Source organism: Xenopus laevis, chromosome 9_10L (genome assembly GCF_017654675.1).
Source record: "Xenopus laevis strain J_2021 chromosome 9_10L, Xenopus_laevis_v10.1, whole genome shotgun sequence".
In the NCBI taxonomy this organism is placed as follows: Eukaryota; Metazoa; Chordata; class Amphibia; order Anura; family Pipidae; genus Xenopus; species Xenopus laevis.
In genome coordinates, this window is record NC_054387.1 from 43,855,515 (window position 1) to 43,875,099 (window position 19,585).

General features: G+C 41.5%; 1 protein-coding gene across 3 annotated transcripts in view; it reads right to left on the reverse strand.

The window, feature by feature from the left end:
• LOC108701070 (rho GTPase-activating protein 39) overlaps positions 1 to 19,585 on the reverse strand; it is a 73,252-nt gene that overhangs the window by 39,280 nt on the left and 14,387 nt on the right. The window contains exon 2 of one of the 3 annotated variants that reach the window (XM_018235233.2): positions 6,979 to 7,410. In XM_018235233.2, the coding sequence (XP_018090722.1) occupies positions 6,979 to 7,410 (432 nt within the window). Of the gene's footprint in view, positions 1 to 801; positions 938 to 3,333; positions 3,771 to 6,978; positions 7,411 to 19,585 lie in introns of those variants that run through there. The other 2 variants (XM_041577198.1, XM_041577197.1) reach the window with 2 other exon arrangements.

Consider the following 19,585-nt stretch of genomic DNA (forward strand, 5'->3'; position numbering starts at 1 on the left):
TGTGCGTGTATGTGCGTGTGTGTGCGTGTATGTGCGTGTGTGTGCGTGTGCATGTATGTGTGTGTGTGCCCACTGAACAGCTACAAAAGCAAAGCAGCATCAAGTTTCTGTTAGGGAGAGTCTGGCACTAGAGCAGGGAATAGAAAAGAAAAGTGTTATAATAAAACTGTATTAAAGGGAAAGCAAACACCTAAATTAGCGGTATACTTCTGAAATATATGGACTGTTTAATGTCTAAAAAGAGAGATCTATCATGTGTTGATTGTGGGTCAATCCCTTTTTTTTACTACATCAATGATTTTTCTGTAATTCATTTTTATTTGTTACAACAAGTTTTCAATTGTAGCAACTGTAGCTGGCCATATGCCAAAAGATAAGTTAGTTTGGTAAGGTCACCGAATGAGCTGATCTATTGGGCTGTTGCCATAATTTGGCCTCGGGCCCCATACTTGGGCCAATAAGCTGCCCACTTGGTTCAGAATGGTCAAATTGGCATCTATTATATTTATCTCTTTGTATGGCCACCTTAAAGGAGGAAATTCCGGTTATAATTGGGGGTATCGTATTTATTTATAGGGATGCACCGAATCCACTATTTGGATTAAGCCGGGAAGGGGAGAAGATTTTTTACTTCCTTGTTTTGTGACAAAAAGCCACGAGATTTCCCTCCCTGCCCCCTAATTTGCATATATAAATTAGGATTCAGATCGTCTGGGAAGAATCCGAATCCTTCTGAAAAAGGCCGAATCCTGGCCGCATCCCGAACCAAATCCTGGATTCAATGCATCCCTATTTATTTACCTGACACCCCAGGTCAGTGCTCCTATCAGCAGAAAACTGCACCAGCCTGGGGTTCTTCCAGCAAGCACCACGGAGCGATCCTCTTCCGGCATCTTATTTCTTCTTGAGGCTGCACATTCCCAGTAGAGTGAAAAGCCAAACTTTAACAAAAAGCTGACTATTTACTTAGTAACTAGGGATGCACTGAATCCACTATTTTGGATTTGGCGGAACCCCCGAATCCTTCGAGAAAGATTCGACCGAATACCGAACCGAATCCAAACCCTAATTTGCATATGCTAATTAGGGATGGGAATGGGAAAACATTTTTTACTTCCTTGTTTTGTCATAAAAAGTCACTCGATTTCCCTCCCTGCCCCTAATTTGCATATGCAGATGAGCGCTCTGTGATGCTCGCTGTAATAACTCTGGGCTGGAGCAGTTTTCTGCTGATAGGAGCACCGGCCCGGGTGTCAGGTAAATAAAGGCGATCACTTGGGGGTGCCTAACCTTTGGCACCCCCAAGTAGAAATGACTCTCCTTCTCCTTTAAGTGTCAGAAAGCCTTCAGTGGGGTTATATAAGGGGATTGATTGCTTTCCAAAAGCCCCAGTGCTGCCCCCTAATGTTTACCTCTTTAGTGTCACAGCTGGTTGTAGGGGAGCCAATGCACTCTCTGCACTGAAAGAGCCAAATTCCGCTTTTAAAAAACCCAGAGGTGGTTTTTGGCCATCCCTGGTTATCCATTGCACACATGATTCTCACCATGACAGGTGAAGCCCTGACTCAATAAAAAAAAAAGGCAATAGTTTTGCTGAAGGTAGGCTTCTGTCAGGGAGAGGTGGAAACGTTAAGTCACCTCCAGGCGTCATGGAAACAGTGATATGTAATAAACATCCATAACCATAAGGCTCATGGCGCATGGAGAGATTTGTGCCGACAGGAAAGCTCACTGAAAATCACCTGAAAATTCCTTGGCACCTGGAACAATGAAATAAAACACAATCATTAGGTAATCATGCACAGTAACCTTGGAAGGAAACTTCGTGCAATTATCCAATTATTGTGTTTTACCAGCAAAGATAAACGTTGTATTCAAAGGTATTTTCAGATGATTTGTTACCCATTGGTAGCGCAGATTTCCCACGTGTTACAAATGAGCTTAAAACAAATAAACAATAAACTGTAAATTTACTTTTAGTAAAATACATTTCATTAACTATAAATATGGATGCAGGGGGGAAAAAATTATTTACACACAATAAACATACAGGGAAAGTTGTCAATGTTGCAACAAAGAGCTGGTGGTACCCACCTCATAACTCTGCAAAAATGTTTTGGATTCCCTTAAAGGGATACTGACACCAGAAATGAAATGACTGACACTGTCTTCGCATGCTATTTATAATTTGGCCACAAAAATTATTTGTCCAGAGCGGTTACATTACCTATTTGATCCCCCATGTTCCTCTATGAGGGGTCGGCCATATTTGTGCAGCAGTAGTCAGTTAGCATTAGAAACTGACAGATTAAGAAGGGTCAGGTTGGAAAAAACAGTCAGGTTTGAGAACTTCAAGTAACAATTACTTACAAAAGCAGAAGTATCAGTGAAAATCAACATGACCTATAGGCAACATTTAGGGGCCCATTTACTTAGCTCGAGTGAAGGAATAGAATAAACTTCAACCTTCAACCTTCGACTATGACTTCGAATCGAACGGTTCGAACTAAAAATCGTTCGACTTTTCGACCATTCGATAGTCGAAGTACGGTCTCTTTAAAAAACTTCGACCACCTACTTCGCCACCTAAAACCTACCGAGCACCAATGTTAGCCTATGGGGAAGGTCCCCATAGGCTTTCCTAGCTTTTTTTGATCGAAGGAAAATCGTTCGATCGATGGATTAAAATCCTTCTAATCGTTCGATTCGAAGGATTTATTCGTTAGATCGTACAAACAAAGGAAATGCGGTAAATCCTTCAACTTCGATATTCGAAGTCGAAGGATTTTACTTCGACGGTCGAATATCGAGGGTTAATTAACCCTCGATATTCGACCCTAAGTAAATGTGCCCCATAATGTACAGTCATACATTGAAGAGTAGTTTTTTTTAGTGTTAGTATCACTTTAAGTGCTATGGCACATGTAACTACGGTGCTCTGCAGTAGTCAATTACCTGACACCACTACTCAAGGGGAAACACTCTATATATATATATATATATATATATATATATATATATATATATATATATATATATATATATATATATATATATATATATATATATATATATGGCAAGCACTGGTGGTGACATATGGGGCAGTAAAGCAGACAAAAGACATGTCCTGCTGTTAGGCAACCAGGCACACGGTCGACAGAGGTTTAATGATTTCTGCCCAACATATTTGTGATCAACCATAGACGTCTCACAACCCATTTGTATGCTATTATAATATATAATTGTATAAAGCTTAGCTCTGTGATATCATGCTTATTTACTGGCCTAGTAAGATCATTTCATATAAAGTATAAAGAGCATTCGGTTGCTTACCCCCTTCTGCAGAGAACTGAAATGAAGAAGTGTGTGAGTACAGAAGGCCAGGAGTATTATCTGACCAAACACATGGCAATTCCAAGCATCTCCCATGTGTGCGATCACCTCCTCTGCCAACATATGGCTCCCTCGCAGAGATGGAACACAGCACATATTAGCTGTACTGGTCATTGCATACCAATACTTACAACTCCCACCCATACATGCCCAGCTTAGACAGCTTTCATCCATATACAAAAGGGGGGATTTTGCTAAAGGAAATGGCTAATCAACAAAATGAAGCAGCCCTATTCAGCCTGTAGTGTTTGCTTTACACCTCCCTTTGTTTGGCAGCACTAAAGATCCTACATTATGTAACAAATCAGGGGACACTTCTGCAAAATGCAATTAGCAGGGCAGTGCCGGCTGCAATTCATTTAAATACAATCAATTAGCAGTCGGCTCGACCCAGATAGGGTTCCGAACTTCCGAGGATAATCAGGCCAACAGCACAGTATAAAAAACAAACAATATGGCGATCAGTCAAAATATGTAAAAAAAAAAAAAAAAAGAACGCACAATATACATCTAAAATACAGTCAAATTGGATGATAGGGATAAGAAAGTTATCCCTGTGACCTGCTTTCCTATAGGGAGGACATTTAGGGCTCTTACTGACGAGCGGTTGTAGCTGCGCTCCCCTGCATTCTGTTTTTCTGCGTTTATCCGCAGGGGAGCGCAGGAATAGACGCATTACGTTTTTTCCAATGGGGCTGTACTCACACAGGCGCGTGTAGGCGCCGAACGCAGGAAAAATGCAGCATGTTGCGTCTCAACCTGCGTTCGGCGCCTACACGAGCCTGTGTGAGTACAGCCCCATTGGAAAAAACGTAATGCGTCTATTCCTGCGCTCTACTGCGGATGAACGCAGAAAAACGGAATGCAGGGGAGCGCAGCTACAACCGCTCGTCAGTAAGAGCCCTTACAGTGTGGTTGCTGTCTGAAATTCCTGCTCCAAGTCATTAACCTGAGCTGCTGCTGCAAATTAGCATCCACTGCTTCTTAGTGAGTCAGGCCTACATGTTTGGGCAGCTGAAACTAAAAACCAGACATTTAGGAAAAAAGTATCGAACCCAGGTGATCAGGCCCTTGGGGTGACATACCAACGTTTTGGGGGCCAAGAGGACCAAAAATGTCCTTAAATCACCAATTCAATTGCTTTCTAATTTCTATTGGTGAGCGTTTTTCTAATACTGAAAATTAAAGTTTTATTTTTTACCTTCTTATGTTTTTCTAAAGCATCTCTGGAAAGGTGGTCGCTGACCCTATACAGTGTTCTAAATTGTCACATCACATGATACATTTCTGATCTTTGTCCCTGCTGAGCAGAATCCATGAGTTTCATTAAATTCATTAAATAAAATTGACACAATAGTTGCTAATATTCCACAGATGCTGCTGAGAAATGGATCAACTAATGGAGCAAATTGTAACAGTTCCGAATCTGCACCTGAATTACTGAGCTGCCAGACTGAACAGTTAACTTGAATTCAATTTTAGGAAAACAGCAAAAAAATGGAAAGCAACTGAAAAAAGTATCTAGAAGGTTGAAAAAGCCCTTTACATATTATTTTAGTCCACTGCAGTGCTGAACCGTGAAAATATCAAGCTGTTATCTGGGAATTTATCAGAGGCTAGAAGTTTCAGCACAGCTCCGACTGGAAGGGGGATGGAGATGAGAAGATCTAGACATCTGTTAGCCATAAAGAGTCATTATCACAACCCATTTGCCAGTTTGCTCTCAACAAATTAGATTTAGAAGACCAGATTTGCCAGGCCTGGAAAAAACAAGTTGGTTTTGTGACCCCGGAGTCATCTTTTTACTTGAGGTGTGTGTCCTTTCTGACAAAAAAAACATCAATTATTCCGCAATCTATCAGAAGTTCAGCAAAGAAGATCTGTAATCTTGCATGGTCTCCATTTCTAATTTGAAAGTGCTTCACCTACCCCAGCCACTTTAAGGGTAAGGCCACACGAGGAGATTCGGGGAGATTTTGTCGCCTGGCGACTAATCTCCTCGTCTTTTGAGCGACTATCTCCCGAACTGCCTCAGCGTTTTCCCCATAGGCAACTTCTGGCGACTATAGAAAACTCCTCACCGGGTGTGCATTAGCGCAGGCGACTTTTCATTCTAGCCTATGGGGAAAAACGCTGAGGCAGTTCGGGGATCTCTTCGTGTGGACTAGCCCTAAGTCAGTATGTATACACACTGTATATATATATATATATATATATATATATATATATATACCTAGTTCTCAGACAGATTGATCTGCCAGGCAGTCAGGAGGGTGCCATACATGGACCATTAAGCTGACAACTGTCTAGTAGAGCTGAGTTGCCAACTTATCGGCCTATGTATGGTCACTAGATTGGCCACTTGTACAGGGAGGTATATTTGCTTCCTTTCTGGAGATACACGTCAATTAGTCGGCCTTTAGAACTGCATCAATAGATTATTGTGCCACATACGGATATGTAGCTAGTTAACATACACATGTTTTATTTGTTTTTTTAAAAGGTATAATTTTAATCGTTTTATAAACAATAAACATTGAAATAACAATAAACATTTCTGTTTGTCACTTGATTTATTTTACGTTGCATCAAATTCTTTATTTCTTACTTGCAGGTTGGTCTAGAACTCCCAATGTTAATTTGTAAAAAGACACCCTTATTCCCGCATCGTGTCAAACCTTGGTTGAGTACCAGGGCCCGATTCCCACCATGGGCTCCGTATCTTATCAAATTTATGAGCCGTGCCCCTAGCTACGTGTGTAAGTTTAATCAGTGGTATTACTACATTGACTACTTTTATCCAGGAGCTTCTCGTGGGAGGAGTGGGTCCCACCCAGTGCATAATTATATTTGTCTTTGCATAATACAGTAATGCCCTAAATCAAGTGTGGTTACTATTATCTGAGCCCAGTATGTATTGATCACTGGGCAGGCCCAAATCATGTGTATGAAATTAGCTGCTGGAGTTCTGCATCTGGGGCATATATCATTATCTCTCTTACCCATAGCCATAACATACGCATATTTAATGGGCAGCTATCAACAAATCATGTTTGGCTTTCCATGCAGTCCTCCATAGGCTCAAATATGATCTGATTGTGGCTAAGGTTGATAATGATCTGCCAGGTTGCAAAGCAAGTGAAACTTTTCATAAAAGCCGACTTAAGAGTGGAAGAAAAAATGCAGTGGCGTAACTACCAGGGGTGCAAAGGGTGTGATCGCACCAGGGCCTGCACCCCCTGTGGGGCCTGCTGGAGCCTAGAAAATGAATATGGCTGGTGGCTGGGCAGGGGGAGATTTTACAGCGTGCACGCCATCTGCAGTCCATCGTGCAATTCATAGGGGAGAGGGGCTGACAGCCCAGGTACTTATTTTGTACCAGGGCCCGTCGGTGAGTAGTTACGCCACTGCAAAAATGGGAAATTGGGAAAAAACAACAATGGCTTGAAAAAAGGTGTAATACCTGTAGTATATTTTCCTTTTTCTTTTTACATCTACAGACATTAGATTATGCAGCCTTTCTTTGGAAAAAGCTATAAAAGCAAAGCAATGAACCAAAATCATATATGAAGAAAAATGGCTCACCTCCCAGAATCCTTTCTGCTATCCACACTGTCCCCTTTTCTTTTCTCGCCGTCCCTCTCAAGTGAGGCATCCTGAAGCATTAGGATTTCGGAAGAGGTGTGCCCACCCTCACTGCTAGTGCTGCCACGATGGCTAAGCCGCTCCTGTCTGGATAAACTTAAGATGCCAGGCTGGGAGGCACGTTTCACGGCCTGTAGTTTGGCCAGGGGCACGATGTCACACTGTAGGGGTCGATGCCACACTGTCTGATGGTTCTGTGCATTGTAGTAGTAGAAGCGACTGCTCTGCTGGTCATACAGCTCCCACCACTGTTTCTTGTCCGACTGGCGAACGGGCACGTCAAGTGGGGGCTCCCAGCCACATTCTCCAGTCGCGAGGTTCACATACATTCGCTCCTGGGAGCGTGGCTCAATGATTTCCACCCAGTCTGAGCTGTAAAGGAATATAGATTTAGGTAAAGTCAGAGGAAATAGTCACATTTAGCAGGTTCAGTTTGTGCTTTCTTCACTTGCTTTTAACACCCAAATTAAAGTGCCACTTCAGGGATGATGAAAGTAGAATTTGATTCAGTTAATGCAAAGAGCTGCTGTACCACATTCAGTAAACAAGCTAAACAGGGCTGCCGAGTGTGGGAAGTCATACAGCAGCTCCATACAGCAGACATCCAATATATCAGTTTCTTTTTGTTCCCCCGGGCTGCTCTGCCAGTAGAGGGGCAATAATCTTTCTTTAGTGATGTTGGAAGCCACACAGCAAAGCTGGAAAGACGGAGGAGGAGCCCTGCCTTAGTACCCAGCAGGGGAGCGGCTCCTGGGCTCTAAAAAGGACCCTGGCAGCTGCAATCGTGAAGTGACTGACTAAATTAGATGGAATTTGCATTATCAGTTCTCCTTTTTTATCAAGCTCACTGCAATCTGTAAAAGCAGGCCCTGATTAACATTGGCATATAAACCCACAACAGATCATCCGGACTTTGAACTCGTATGCATATTCTAGGTCTACCCAGCCAGGGACAGCAGTCCCAACCTTGTGCTCATTCACTTAGTATGGTAAATATCAGGGCATGCTAAGTTTGCTCTTGTGGCTAATCTTTAACCAGCTTTTTTCCGTCTCTCTCTGGATAAACATCACCACCAGGGAACCCAGATTCCAGGTCTCTAAGTACCACAAATACAACAGCACCCCAGGCCCAAATATTCACACTAGAGAAGCTGAATCAAACACGGATATTAAGCCCATGGCCTTTACACTCCATGTGGTTTGTCAGGGCATGCTGGGAGTTGTAGTGAAACAGCAGCTGGAAACTGCAAATCTGCAATAACCCTTGAAATGCCCAAAACCCCCTGTGCTCCTCTGTTCGCTGAAAGCATTGCAGTGATCAAACATGATGGATCACATTGTAATCACCACATCACTGTAACAATGCTTACTTTCCTTAAAGGCTATAACCGAAATAACTGAAATACAATCCTTTTCTACTCGGTTACATTCTCATATATGTAGCAGAGCGGTTTTATAAGAAATATAAGCTATTTGGAGCAGAATTTGCTCTTAGGGGAAAAGTAATGTTCTTTGGGTGTCAAATTATCCCTGACTTCACTTTCCATTATACAATACATGTGTGCCTGGCCTCCTATTGTAAGGCTAAAGCAGAACTTGACAATACAGAGTTTGCAGAGCTAATGAAGCCTCCTTCCAGTGGCCCATAAGTGTTCATTTACACCTGCAGTCACAGTTGGACGGCATTCTTTAAAGGTACTTGCCTCCAAACATGTTTTGCAGGTTTTGGTCACCTTTAAGGTGGAAGCTCAAGAACAGAGCTGGGCTCAAGTCAAAACCCACGACGTCTGCTGCCTCAAATCTCCACTCAGAAACCACATCCACGTGGCAGCCTCTCCCCATCACCATGCCCCCCACTCTTAGCAATTCTCTTGCCTCAAATCTCTGCTAGCACCTCTCCTGTTTCTTCTGCCATAGCTTCCCCATTAAAGAACAGGATTGAAGTTAGAGGCAGAAGGGGTGCCTGTCCCCCACCATTGCACCCTAGGCAGGTGCCTCTTTTGCGTACCCCTAGTTCTAGCCCTGCTCCACAGTGGAACTGCAGAATTTGTACATAAAGAATTGAAAGTCATTTTGGCACTGGAAATTGTGCCATCCAGACATTGTATATTTTCATCCCAATTGTGAAAAATTGGCATCAAAGCACAATTCATCAGGACCACAATTATACTAGAATTATGGGTAAAAAACTTTGCAATTTGCAAAATTGCACTTTGCAGTCATAAATGGACACTATAGCAGATACAGTAAAAGAGACCCTAAAACAAACGCACACTAGTTAAAGAAATATATCGTTCCTTAGCAAAGGAAATGAGAGCAAGACCAGCCCCCTCTCTATAGCACACAAAAGCTTTTCTCATTCCGCAGAAGGGCACAATCATGCTGAACTGAAGTGGAATTGTGGATCAGGGCTCAGATTCCATATAGTCATCCAGAATCTATGCAGACATATACAACACTTGGAAAACAAAGCTGAGCAAAGTTGCCTGGGGCCATAATGTATATCGGCAGCTAAATATAGAAAACAAAGCAAGCATTGGTTGGGATTAATGTGAATCAAGAGGCCCGAGAATTTTACTTGTGGGATTCACCCACCAACACCCACCACTTTTCAGCAATGTTAACAATTTCAAGTATTGACCTTTATGGTGCGTATGACAGATTTAATAGGGGAAAGTTTGCAGAAGTTTAAGGTCGAGGCCAGATTAAAACCGTTTCCCAATATTTCAAGGCCATGAAAAAGCCTCCAAAACCTTATGAATTCCACTTTGGCCACAGTAAAGGTGGCCATACACGGGCCAATAAAAGCTGCAGACAGACCGAGTTGGCAATTTATTGGCTCATGTCTGGGGCCCTCCGACGGGCTTCCCCGATTGATATCTGGCCCGAAAGTCGGACAGATGTTGATCCGGCAAGGTTGAAAATGCCGTTAGATCGCGGCCACGTCTGTTTGTTGATGTGGTTCCATGATCCAACCGCTCATTATGATCCGATCTTACGGCCCTAGGGCCCACAATTGGATCAGCCTAATATTGCCCAACTCAAGGGCATATCGGGGAGAGATCTGCTTGTTTGGCGAAATCGCCAACGAGCGGATCTCTGTGTATATGGCCACCTTAAGTCTAGACATTCATACACTAGCAGGGGGCAGAGACATGGCTTTTGGGATGGCAATTTAGGTCAGAAAACATAACCCAAACTGCTTCAGTCTGAATAGTAGGGTGACATAGGGTGAAATGTAACACCAACTTTACTTTTGTCTTATGAGCTAAGTTTTTGTTTTCCCTCTTGAAGTTGATGGGACGCAGGATGCTTTATCTCCAGCAGGAAATCAAGCTCCCCGACAAAGCAGCCGGAAATTTCCTTTCATTGAGATGAACAAAAATTGCTGCAGGTAAAATCTGCCTGATTTTCCATGTTTCCAATATTTTGCTCATGCGGATTGCTGTCCATTTCAATGAACTTTTAAAGAGGCAGTTCACCTTCAATGAACTTTTAGTATGTTATAGAATGGCTTATTCTAAGCAACTTTTCAATTATTTTTGTAAAGTTTTGAGGGTGTACTTACAATTTAATTAGTTTCAAACCTCCACTTGTGTTTCTATAAACACGGGGCTTTAGTGAAACCAAACAAGTGTCCAATAAATGAAAATCTGCAAGCCTGGATTCTAAATTCCCACGGCTAACCCTGGCTCTTAGGCAATTTGCTGAAAAGGAGAAGGTCATTCTTAGGCGATGAGAACTCTGTACGTGACAGTGACATGTTTATGAGATCTGCCCCAATTAGACCCAAGGCGGACAAGTAACACTGGTATGTTTAAAGAGACATTTGCCCCAGGGACAAAGAGTAGTAATTACAGTCATGTGACATGTGAGTTAGCCTTATGACCACGGTACTTAATGGTTTCAATACATTTAGAGGTATGGGACTGGTTATCCAGAATGCTCGGAACCTGAGGTTTTCCAGAGAAGGGATCTTTATGTAATTCAGATCTCCATACTTTAACACTGCTATAAAAATACTTAAAGGAGAAGGAAAGCTACTGAAGCAGTTTATTGCCAATAGATTAGCCACAATAGTGCAAGCTATAACACTATTTTTATTCTGCAGAATGCTTATCATTCCTGAGTAAACAGTTCTTGAAGTGTTCTCTATTTGTTAAGGATAGCAACTGCCATATTAGCTTGGTGTGACATCACTTCCTGCTTCTCTCCCTGCACAATCATAGCTCTGGGCTCAGATTACAGCAGGGAGGGGAGGAGGGAGTGAGGAGCAAACTGAGCATGCTCAAGCCGTGCCCTGGAGGTTTAAGCTGAAGGCAGGAAGTCTGATACAGAAGCCCATGTGTACACAATAGAAGGAAAGAAATGCTGTGTTTCTTTTGACATAGGACTCAGAACAGCATTACTTTGAGGGATTACTGGTATATTTATATAGACCTTTCTGATAATGTTTACTTAATTTTCACCTTTCCTTCTCCTTTAAGCATTAAATACAGGGCCAGGACAAGTTATGATCAAGTACAAGGTAGTGTTTTATTACCACAGAGAAAAAAGGAAATCATTTTTTAAAAAAATGAATTTATTTTTTCTATGGGAGATAGCCTTTCTGTAATTTTGAGCTTTCCAGATATCAGCTTTCTGGATAACTGATCCTCTACCTGTATATGCTAAATCCTATTTTTTCTAATGATTGCCATTTGCAGCCTTTTTTTGCACTTTGCTTTTTTGCTCACTTCGTTCTGCATTCTAAACGTGGGGTCTATTTTATCGGAAATATCCCTTTAAAGGTCCGGTCCTTTACAGAACCACTATGCATTTATTCACTTCAATAACATGCTGAAGGAATTAGCACTGGTTCGGCCAAGCCCTTAATTGTACAGTTGTAAGGAGGTGGCTGTTAGCAGTTGAGATTCCTGAGATCAACGTCTTGGCTCCGAGTCTAGTGTAACTCTGCAAAGAAACTGAGGTGAGGGAAGTCTCAGCCAAAAATATGTCTAGTAACAGAAGCACAGCTGGAGCACCACAGCCAGAAAAGGCAAGGGCCGCTCTCGAAGAAAGACTAGATGGTGGAGAAATACATTTTCAAAGTCACCCTTGTGGGGGACCCACAGGAATTGTCCTTGCTGGAGGCACATCCTCACATTTACATGGATGGGAAGAAGAGGTCATTTTAACATTATATTCAATTTAAGAGCATATCAGCAGAAGACATTATTATCAGTGGATTAAGCAAAAGTAGGGGGGAAAGGTTGTGTGTGTTTGCAAATCCTGCAACAGGGTCGAGTGTTCCTGATAAGACTGCTGGGTGCTTCAGCTTTTAGTATACAGAAGTATCCAGCCAAAAAAAGCCTCAGTGATACATGAGTTTTATAAAGTGGGTGTTGGTAGACATACTGAAATATTCATTAGTCTAATAACCAACAGCTTGCAATGAGGGGAGTCTAAAATTTTGAGGTCCCCAATCACTCCCAGTTATTCCGCTGGTTTAATGTTCCCTGTATGTTCTAATGATAAAAATGAAACTTTGGAATATGTACATTTCTATACCAGAGCTCCTTTTACCAAAGTCGTGAGCATCAGAAGAATATTCAGAAGAAAGATGCCTTTAATTTCCTCTGCCTGTTCTGTGCATTATATCCCATCCTTCATTTCACTTTACACACATATCCCAATACTAAATACATACATGGATTCATAAGACTTTGTGGTAGGGATGCAAAGTTTGCCTCTGTGCATACCTTTCAACTGTCCCATTTTCGCGGGACAGTCACGATTTTGACAGCTCAACCCACAGCCCCACTGAAATGTCCTGACTTTCTCTTTGATTTCCTGCACTGCACAGCCAGAAAAAGATACAACGTTTCTGAAACTTAATTGGCTTTTGGCAGAGAGCCCAGAATAAGTGGCAGGGGCACTTGGGTACTTTTGTAACAATTTAAGATAAGCAAAGAAACACTTGTAACTATTTAAGATAAGCAGGTTTCCTGGGGAAACTGTGACTTGCAGCTTAAAGGGCAATTCACCTTCATTAGCAAAACTGTAATAACACATAAAAAACACTGAAATGTGTTCAGACTTTTATAACCTGCCAAATTTTCTAAAATTAACATGGTAATTAAGGGGTGTGGCCACAAAAAAAGCAGTGGTTAAAAAATGCTGCGCTCAGTGTCGCAAAACTTTTTTCCCTCTTTCTATTTGCAAAAGGTTGAGAGGTATGGTTGCGCATGCTAGGACGTAGTTACGCCACTGCTCATTTGAACTACTGTTCATTAGGGGAAATTGGACCATAGCAACCACAGAGCTGCAGAAATTCCAAACTGGAGACCCTCTGGGCTCCATAATTTGAAAATGATCCAGAAAAAAAAAAAAGAGGATCAGTTACAAATTGCCTTGGAATTTCATCGTCCATCGCCAACAAAGTTGATTTAAAGGTGAACTCTTTTGAGTCGAGTACAGCCTCTGCTCAGAAAGGCAAGGAAACTAGAAATTGTCATCTATGTTTTATGGGTATGCTGTAACTTCTGTCAGCACCATAGATTCCATGATCCATGGATCACAAAGGGTTAAAGTGCATAGAAAAAGAAAAAGGGGAGCTTGCTCTCTTCCCTAGACGACAATAAATCTCTCACCAGGCGGGTGGTACCAGGCTAGACAGAGCTGTGCTCTAATTCATGGCTGAATCTGATAACATTCCATTCTCCCTTCTGTCCAAGCCAGTGCCCTGGGCAGGAAACACAGGGTGCCATTTTCATAACAAACACTGGCCATATGTTCATTGCTCCTTTCTCTTAAAAATGCAGAATTTGGCTGTTCAAGGCTTCCTTACATTTCTGTAAAGGTTGTCATTGGCCATATTTATTTGTAGCAAACTACCCTATCGTAGAACAAGAGACAGGGGGAGACTGGATCATCGCAGGGTCTGCTGCTCATCCTTCACCTTCTGGTTGGGGATATGAACTTGGAAGAATGTGAGATTGGCCCCAAAGATTTTTTCTACAGGGGAGGGAGGCTCTTAGTGGCGTAACTTTCACACAGCAGACCCCTCGACTGGGTTATACCACTGCCAACTCTGATATATTACACCATCACTTATATTATTTACAGGTGGCTGAAAACTTCCCTACTTCTTGCCTCAAATGATTCATTCCCCATAAACCTTAATTAAATCTCACTCACCAAAACCTCTTTGCATTTCTGTTAAACCATATGGTGAATGCCTTGGTTATAACAAGCACTATGGTGGTTGTAAGTAATATATTTATATAAAAGCAAATACAGGTGTGGGATTAGTCGGGGTTGCCATCAGAAATCACAGGGTCCCGTACAACGGAATTGTCAGGCCTCCTCCTCCCCAAGAGCCTAGTGGTTAAAAACCAAAACACACACATTGGTGGCCAGGGGCTTTAATAGTCCCAAGTTCTACATTAAACAAAGAAACCTATTTCTAATATATATTTATTTTACATTATACAGTTTATAAAAAAAATATGATGATCCCTTGCTTGTGATCCCCCTCCTTCACTCCACTGGTTCTTATTACGGATGCACAAATCTTTAGACTGCGCCGGCTGCATTATTTCAAAACCATCATCGCTACCCAAGTTCTGGATGGCACAACACCAGCTGGCAGGGTTGTTCCTGACCGAAGTTAGCTTTAGTGAGAAGCAAAGGCACGAAACAACTCCGCACACTGCTGCCCCACCGTTCAAAACTCCGAGCAGTGCCAATCGTTTCACTGTAGTCCAGCTGGCAGCCACCGAAGAATTTCTGCAATCAGTGATCAGAGCCGATCAGAGTAAACGGGGGAATCACAGGCAAGGAATCATGTTTTTTTTATAATAACAGTAGGGTTTTGTTTTAATAAGAAACATAAAAATATTTTTTTTTTCCAGAAAAGGTGGGCCGAAACGTCAGATGTATGAAAATGTACACAATAAAAGCAAATTGAAATATTACATTTTGGAGTGCGGGTCCATGAGAAGATTTTTTATATATTATTTGACCCTGAATTCACATTTACTCGACCCCTGAATCCATATATCAGTCCACTGCAGTGCTGAACCATTTTGTGAAAATATCAAGCTGTTATCTGGGAAATTATCAGAGGCTAGACACAGCTCCGACTTGAAGGAGGGATGAAGAGGGATGAAGAGAAGATCTAGACATCTGTTAGCAATAAAGAGTCATTATCGCAACCCATTTGCCATTTTGCTCTCAACAAATTAGTATTCGTTTTAAAAGACCAAATTTGCCAGGCCTGGAAAGAAGAGTTGGTTTTGGTGACCTTGGAGTCATCTTTTAACTTTTAACTTGAGGGAAAAAAAATCAATTTATCAGAAGATCATCTGTAATCTTGTATAATTTCCATTTCTGATTTGAAAGTGCTTAACCTTCCCCAGTCACTTTAAGTCAATATGTTTGTGCACACAGTATGCTTTATCTACCTATTATTTCTATTATTATAAATAGAAAGATCGGCCATACTCTAAAGGTGCCCATACACTGAGAGATCCGCTCGTTTGGCAATGTCGCCAAACGAGCGGATCTCCCTCCGATATGCTCACCTTGAGGTGGGCAATATTGGGCTGATCCGATCGTGGGCCCTAGGGCCCAACGATCGGATCCTAACGATGCCTAACGGGCGGTTGGATCGCGGGACCGCATCAACGAATAGATGCGGCCGCGATCCAACGGGATTTTTTGTCCCATCCGATCGAGATCTGGCCGACTTTCGGCCAGATCTCGATCGGTGAAGCCCATCGGGGGGCCCCATACACGGGCCAATAAGCTGCCGACACGGTCTGTCGGCAGCTTTTATCGGCCCGTGTATGGCCACCTTAAGGCAGTGATCCCCAACCAGTAGCTCACAAGCAACACGTTGCTCCCAGTGGAATCAAAGTTTGGAATTCCTTGCTTGGAGGCAATTTTGGTTGTATAAAAACCAGGTGTACTGCTATATAGAGCCTCCTGTATTCTGCCAGTCCATATAGGGGCCACCAAATAGTCAATCACAGCCCTTATTTGGCACCCCAGAAACTTTTTGCACGCCTATGTTGCTCTCCAACTCTTTTTATTTTTGTGGCTCACAGGTAAAAAAGGTTGGGGACCCCTGCTCTAAAGTCAAATTGAATGAATAATAATGAATAAACAAATGAATAAAAATGAACCCTATTTATGAAGAAATCGCACTGCAGCTTTGCAAGTTTGGATGCAGTTTTTGGGCCCATATGTTCCATATAAAACTGCTGGGATTGTTCGCCAACATTTTTGTCCAAATGTCTAATGACATCTGATATTATTATTAGATGCGGTTACACGTCATGCGGGGATAGGCAAGAATTCTTTGCCTTTATTCGCTAAATCTCAATGGATTTCAACATTCCGTCAATGATTTTAGCAACAGGTTAACGATGAAAACCAGAAAGTTAAATATTAAAAAGTGTCATTGGGTTTATCAGTTAATAATGAGATGGTCTAATTATTACAGGAAGCCAGTCAGTTGATCAGTAGATCCTTGATTTCTGTCTATTTTGTAAACATATTAACAGTTCCACACCATTAATTAATTTGACCTGCGCTCTTTCACTTGATTGGGGCCTTTATTAGGGTAGCCACCTGTCTGGATTTGGCCCGGACAGCCTGGTTTGGAGAAGGGCTGCCCGGGTCAAGACAGACTGACCATTTTTTTTTTACAAAAAAAGAAAACCCGGCAGGATCTCCCCTGATTGACACAGTGATTGGCCCCACCCACGTGACATAGTACAACCCGCCCGCAACATCCCTGACTCGCCCCGGTGACGTCATGACCCGCTGCCCGGATTATGAGCCGCACAAAGGTGTTAACCCTAGACTTTATCAAGGATGATAAAGGCCCCAATGAGGGACGTAACTTTGGATGCACAAGTGATGACTCAATAAAAATTGGTGATTTAAGGAACTGATGTGCTGGTCCATCTTGAAGTTTTGCATATATAATCATTTGACCAAGCACCAACAATCATCTAAAAGTGCAAATGAAGACCAACACAACCCAATTAATGAAAAAGTGGGAGTATAATGTTTTTTGGTATGATCACTGATCAAGGTTCTGAAACCATAATAGAGGTGTCCTCCCTTCAATAGTACCCTGGGCCTGTGCAGTTTTAAGTAAAGAGAAGCACCAGCCCTTGGTCTGAAGTTGGGAATTATAATCACTTGGGGTGCCTAACAAATTTTTAAACCCCTAGTGGACGGAAAAAACACTGTGATGATGTCATAATGCCATCAGATTCATGATATTACAGCATATTATATATATTTATAAAATAACAAAGTATACAACACTCACAGGTCTTAACATCTAAACAATGAGAATACATAAGAACAATTAAAATCTTGTAAACGATATCAGTGATATCATCAGGTATAAAGTTTGCTTAGTGATGTCACTAGTGTGTTACAGGAATCATTAAAGCTTGTGTATTCATAAAGAAATCATGTTACCCTGGTGGAGATATTAGAAGTAAACTCAGAATTCCATGACCCTTTTTAAAGTACTGGGCCCTTAGCCTTTATATTGTCACAAAATGTGAACTTGACAGGGACCTTAGATTGTAAGCTCTGCTGAAGCAGGAATTGATACAAACGCGGAGCTTAAGATTCCTAACTAGGAACCATGTAAAGGAAATAATAAACAGGTAATACAGTTTCCTATACTGTACTGTGCTGGGATGTTCATTTATTAGAATACTTGATGAATTATTTGTTTATAAACACATTCCAGTATGTATTTTAGTTACAGCTAGGGTTGCCACCTGGCCTGTAAAAATGATGGCTGATCCCAATGTTATTAATAGAAAAAAGATAAATATATAGGAAGGCTGGTATTTTTCTGCAGAAAAGGTGGCAACCCTAGTTACAGCCTCTCTTTTCCAGCCTTTTCTGGTACATTTTTTCCTCCATCTTCCAGCCACCAAGTGTCAGGTATCCTGACGCCCTACAAGCAGCTGCTCATTTCTGTTAACACATTCCAAATAGCCTTGTGCTTAAAGAGTGGCCAAGAGGCCAGGAGTGGAGCTCAAAGGATTCATCCTTCCCTAATCTGCTAGGAAACATCAATAACAATTAGAGGTATTTTTAGCTCAGCTGTGGCATTAAAATGTGCAAATGAGCCAAAAGGGTTATTTTTAGCCAATCAGAGTTACTCACATTTTAGAGAAACTCATTGAAGCTAATGTAGTCCAGGATCTGGAGATGAATACTAGATCGGGTCACAACTCCTGAGTTCCAAAAAGAGACAACTAATGTAGAGCTGTCTTCTGAAGGACAATGGGATGTTTTGTCATTCACAATTACTCTCGGGTACAGCGGGCAACAAAACGTCCCATCCATGGTTACGTAGGGTTGAAAAAAGACCGAAGTCCATCAAGTTCAACACTTTTAAATGAACCCCAGTGCACATATATACACACATACTTATACAGACCTATCTATACATTCACATATATAAACCAATATATATATATATATATATATATATATATATATATATATATATATATATATATATATATATATATATATATATATATATATATATATATAATATCAAAACAGGGGGGTTGTGGGAGCACTCTAAAGGCTTTAAAGTATATATATAAGTATAATAAATGCTATTGCATATGTACCCAAAACAGGGGTTATTTTGTTACAAAGTTATGATCATAAAATTGATAAGCCACCATACCACGTCAAGGTAAACCCCGAATGGCGGTCCCTAACTTGTTTTATATTTTATGTGCATTTTAGCATTACCTGTAATCAATGTCCGTTGAACGCTGTTTTTTCAGTGAGGGCTAAATAGCATTTATTATACTTATATATATATATATACTTTAAAGCCTTTAGAGTGCTCCCACAACCCCCCTGTTTTGATATTGTATATATATATATATATATATATATATATATATATATATATATATATATATATATTGTTTACTTTCTACCAGCTAACATGTGAATCACCGCCGGGCTACTTTGTACGTTTCCCCAGCGGCGATTCGAATGATAGCCGGGAAGGAAAGTTTAGTCGCCATCTGTAACCGAGATTTAATGTGGGCATAAAACATCTTGTGTGTCATTGCCCTTAGGGTCAGGGCACACAGGCAGATTCGGGGAGACAAACTCTACTGGCTCATCACTCAACAAACTAGTACACACCAGAACATCCAATACACAAAAGCCTCACCACCCCCCATCCAAAGGCCAGAATAGGGTCAGTATCCTGAACCTGTATTCTACCACAGCTGCAAAAGAAAAACTGAAGTCACATTCTTGTAACAACTAAATTCATGGGGAAGACACCCAAAGTGTGACTAATTGGCTTCCGCAGAGCAAATCACATGAACAAGTGTCACTGGCACAGATTATTGTGCAGTATTAGAACCCCTCGCTGGTGATGACCTGTATGGAGCCACAGGCATTCCGAGGTTCAGCTGTCTGCACTCAATCATTTAAATACTGGTCTGCACCCTTTTGATGAATGCTAATTACAGAACAATTT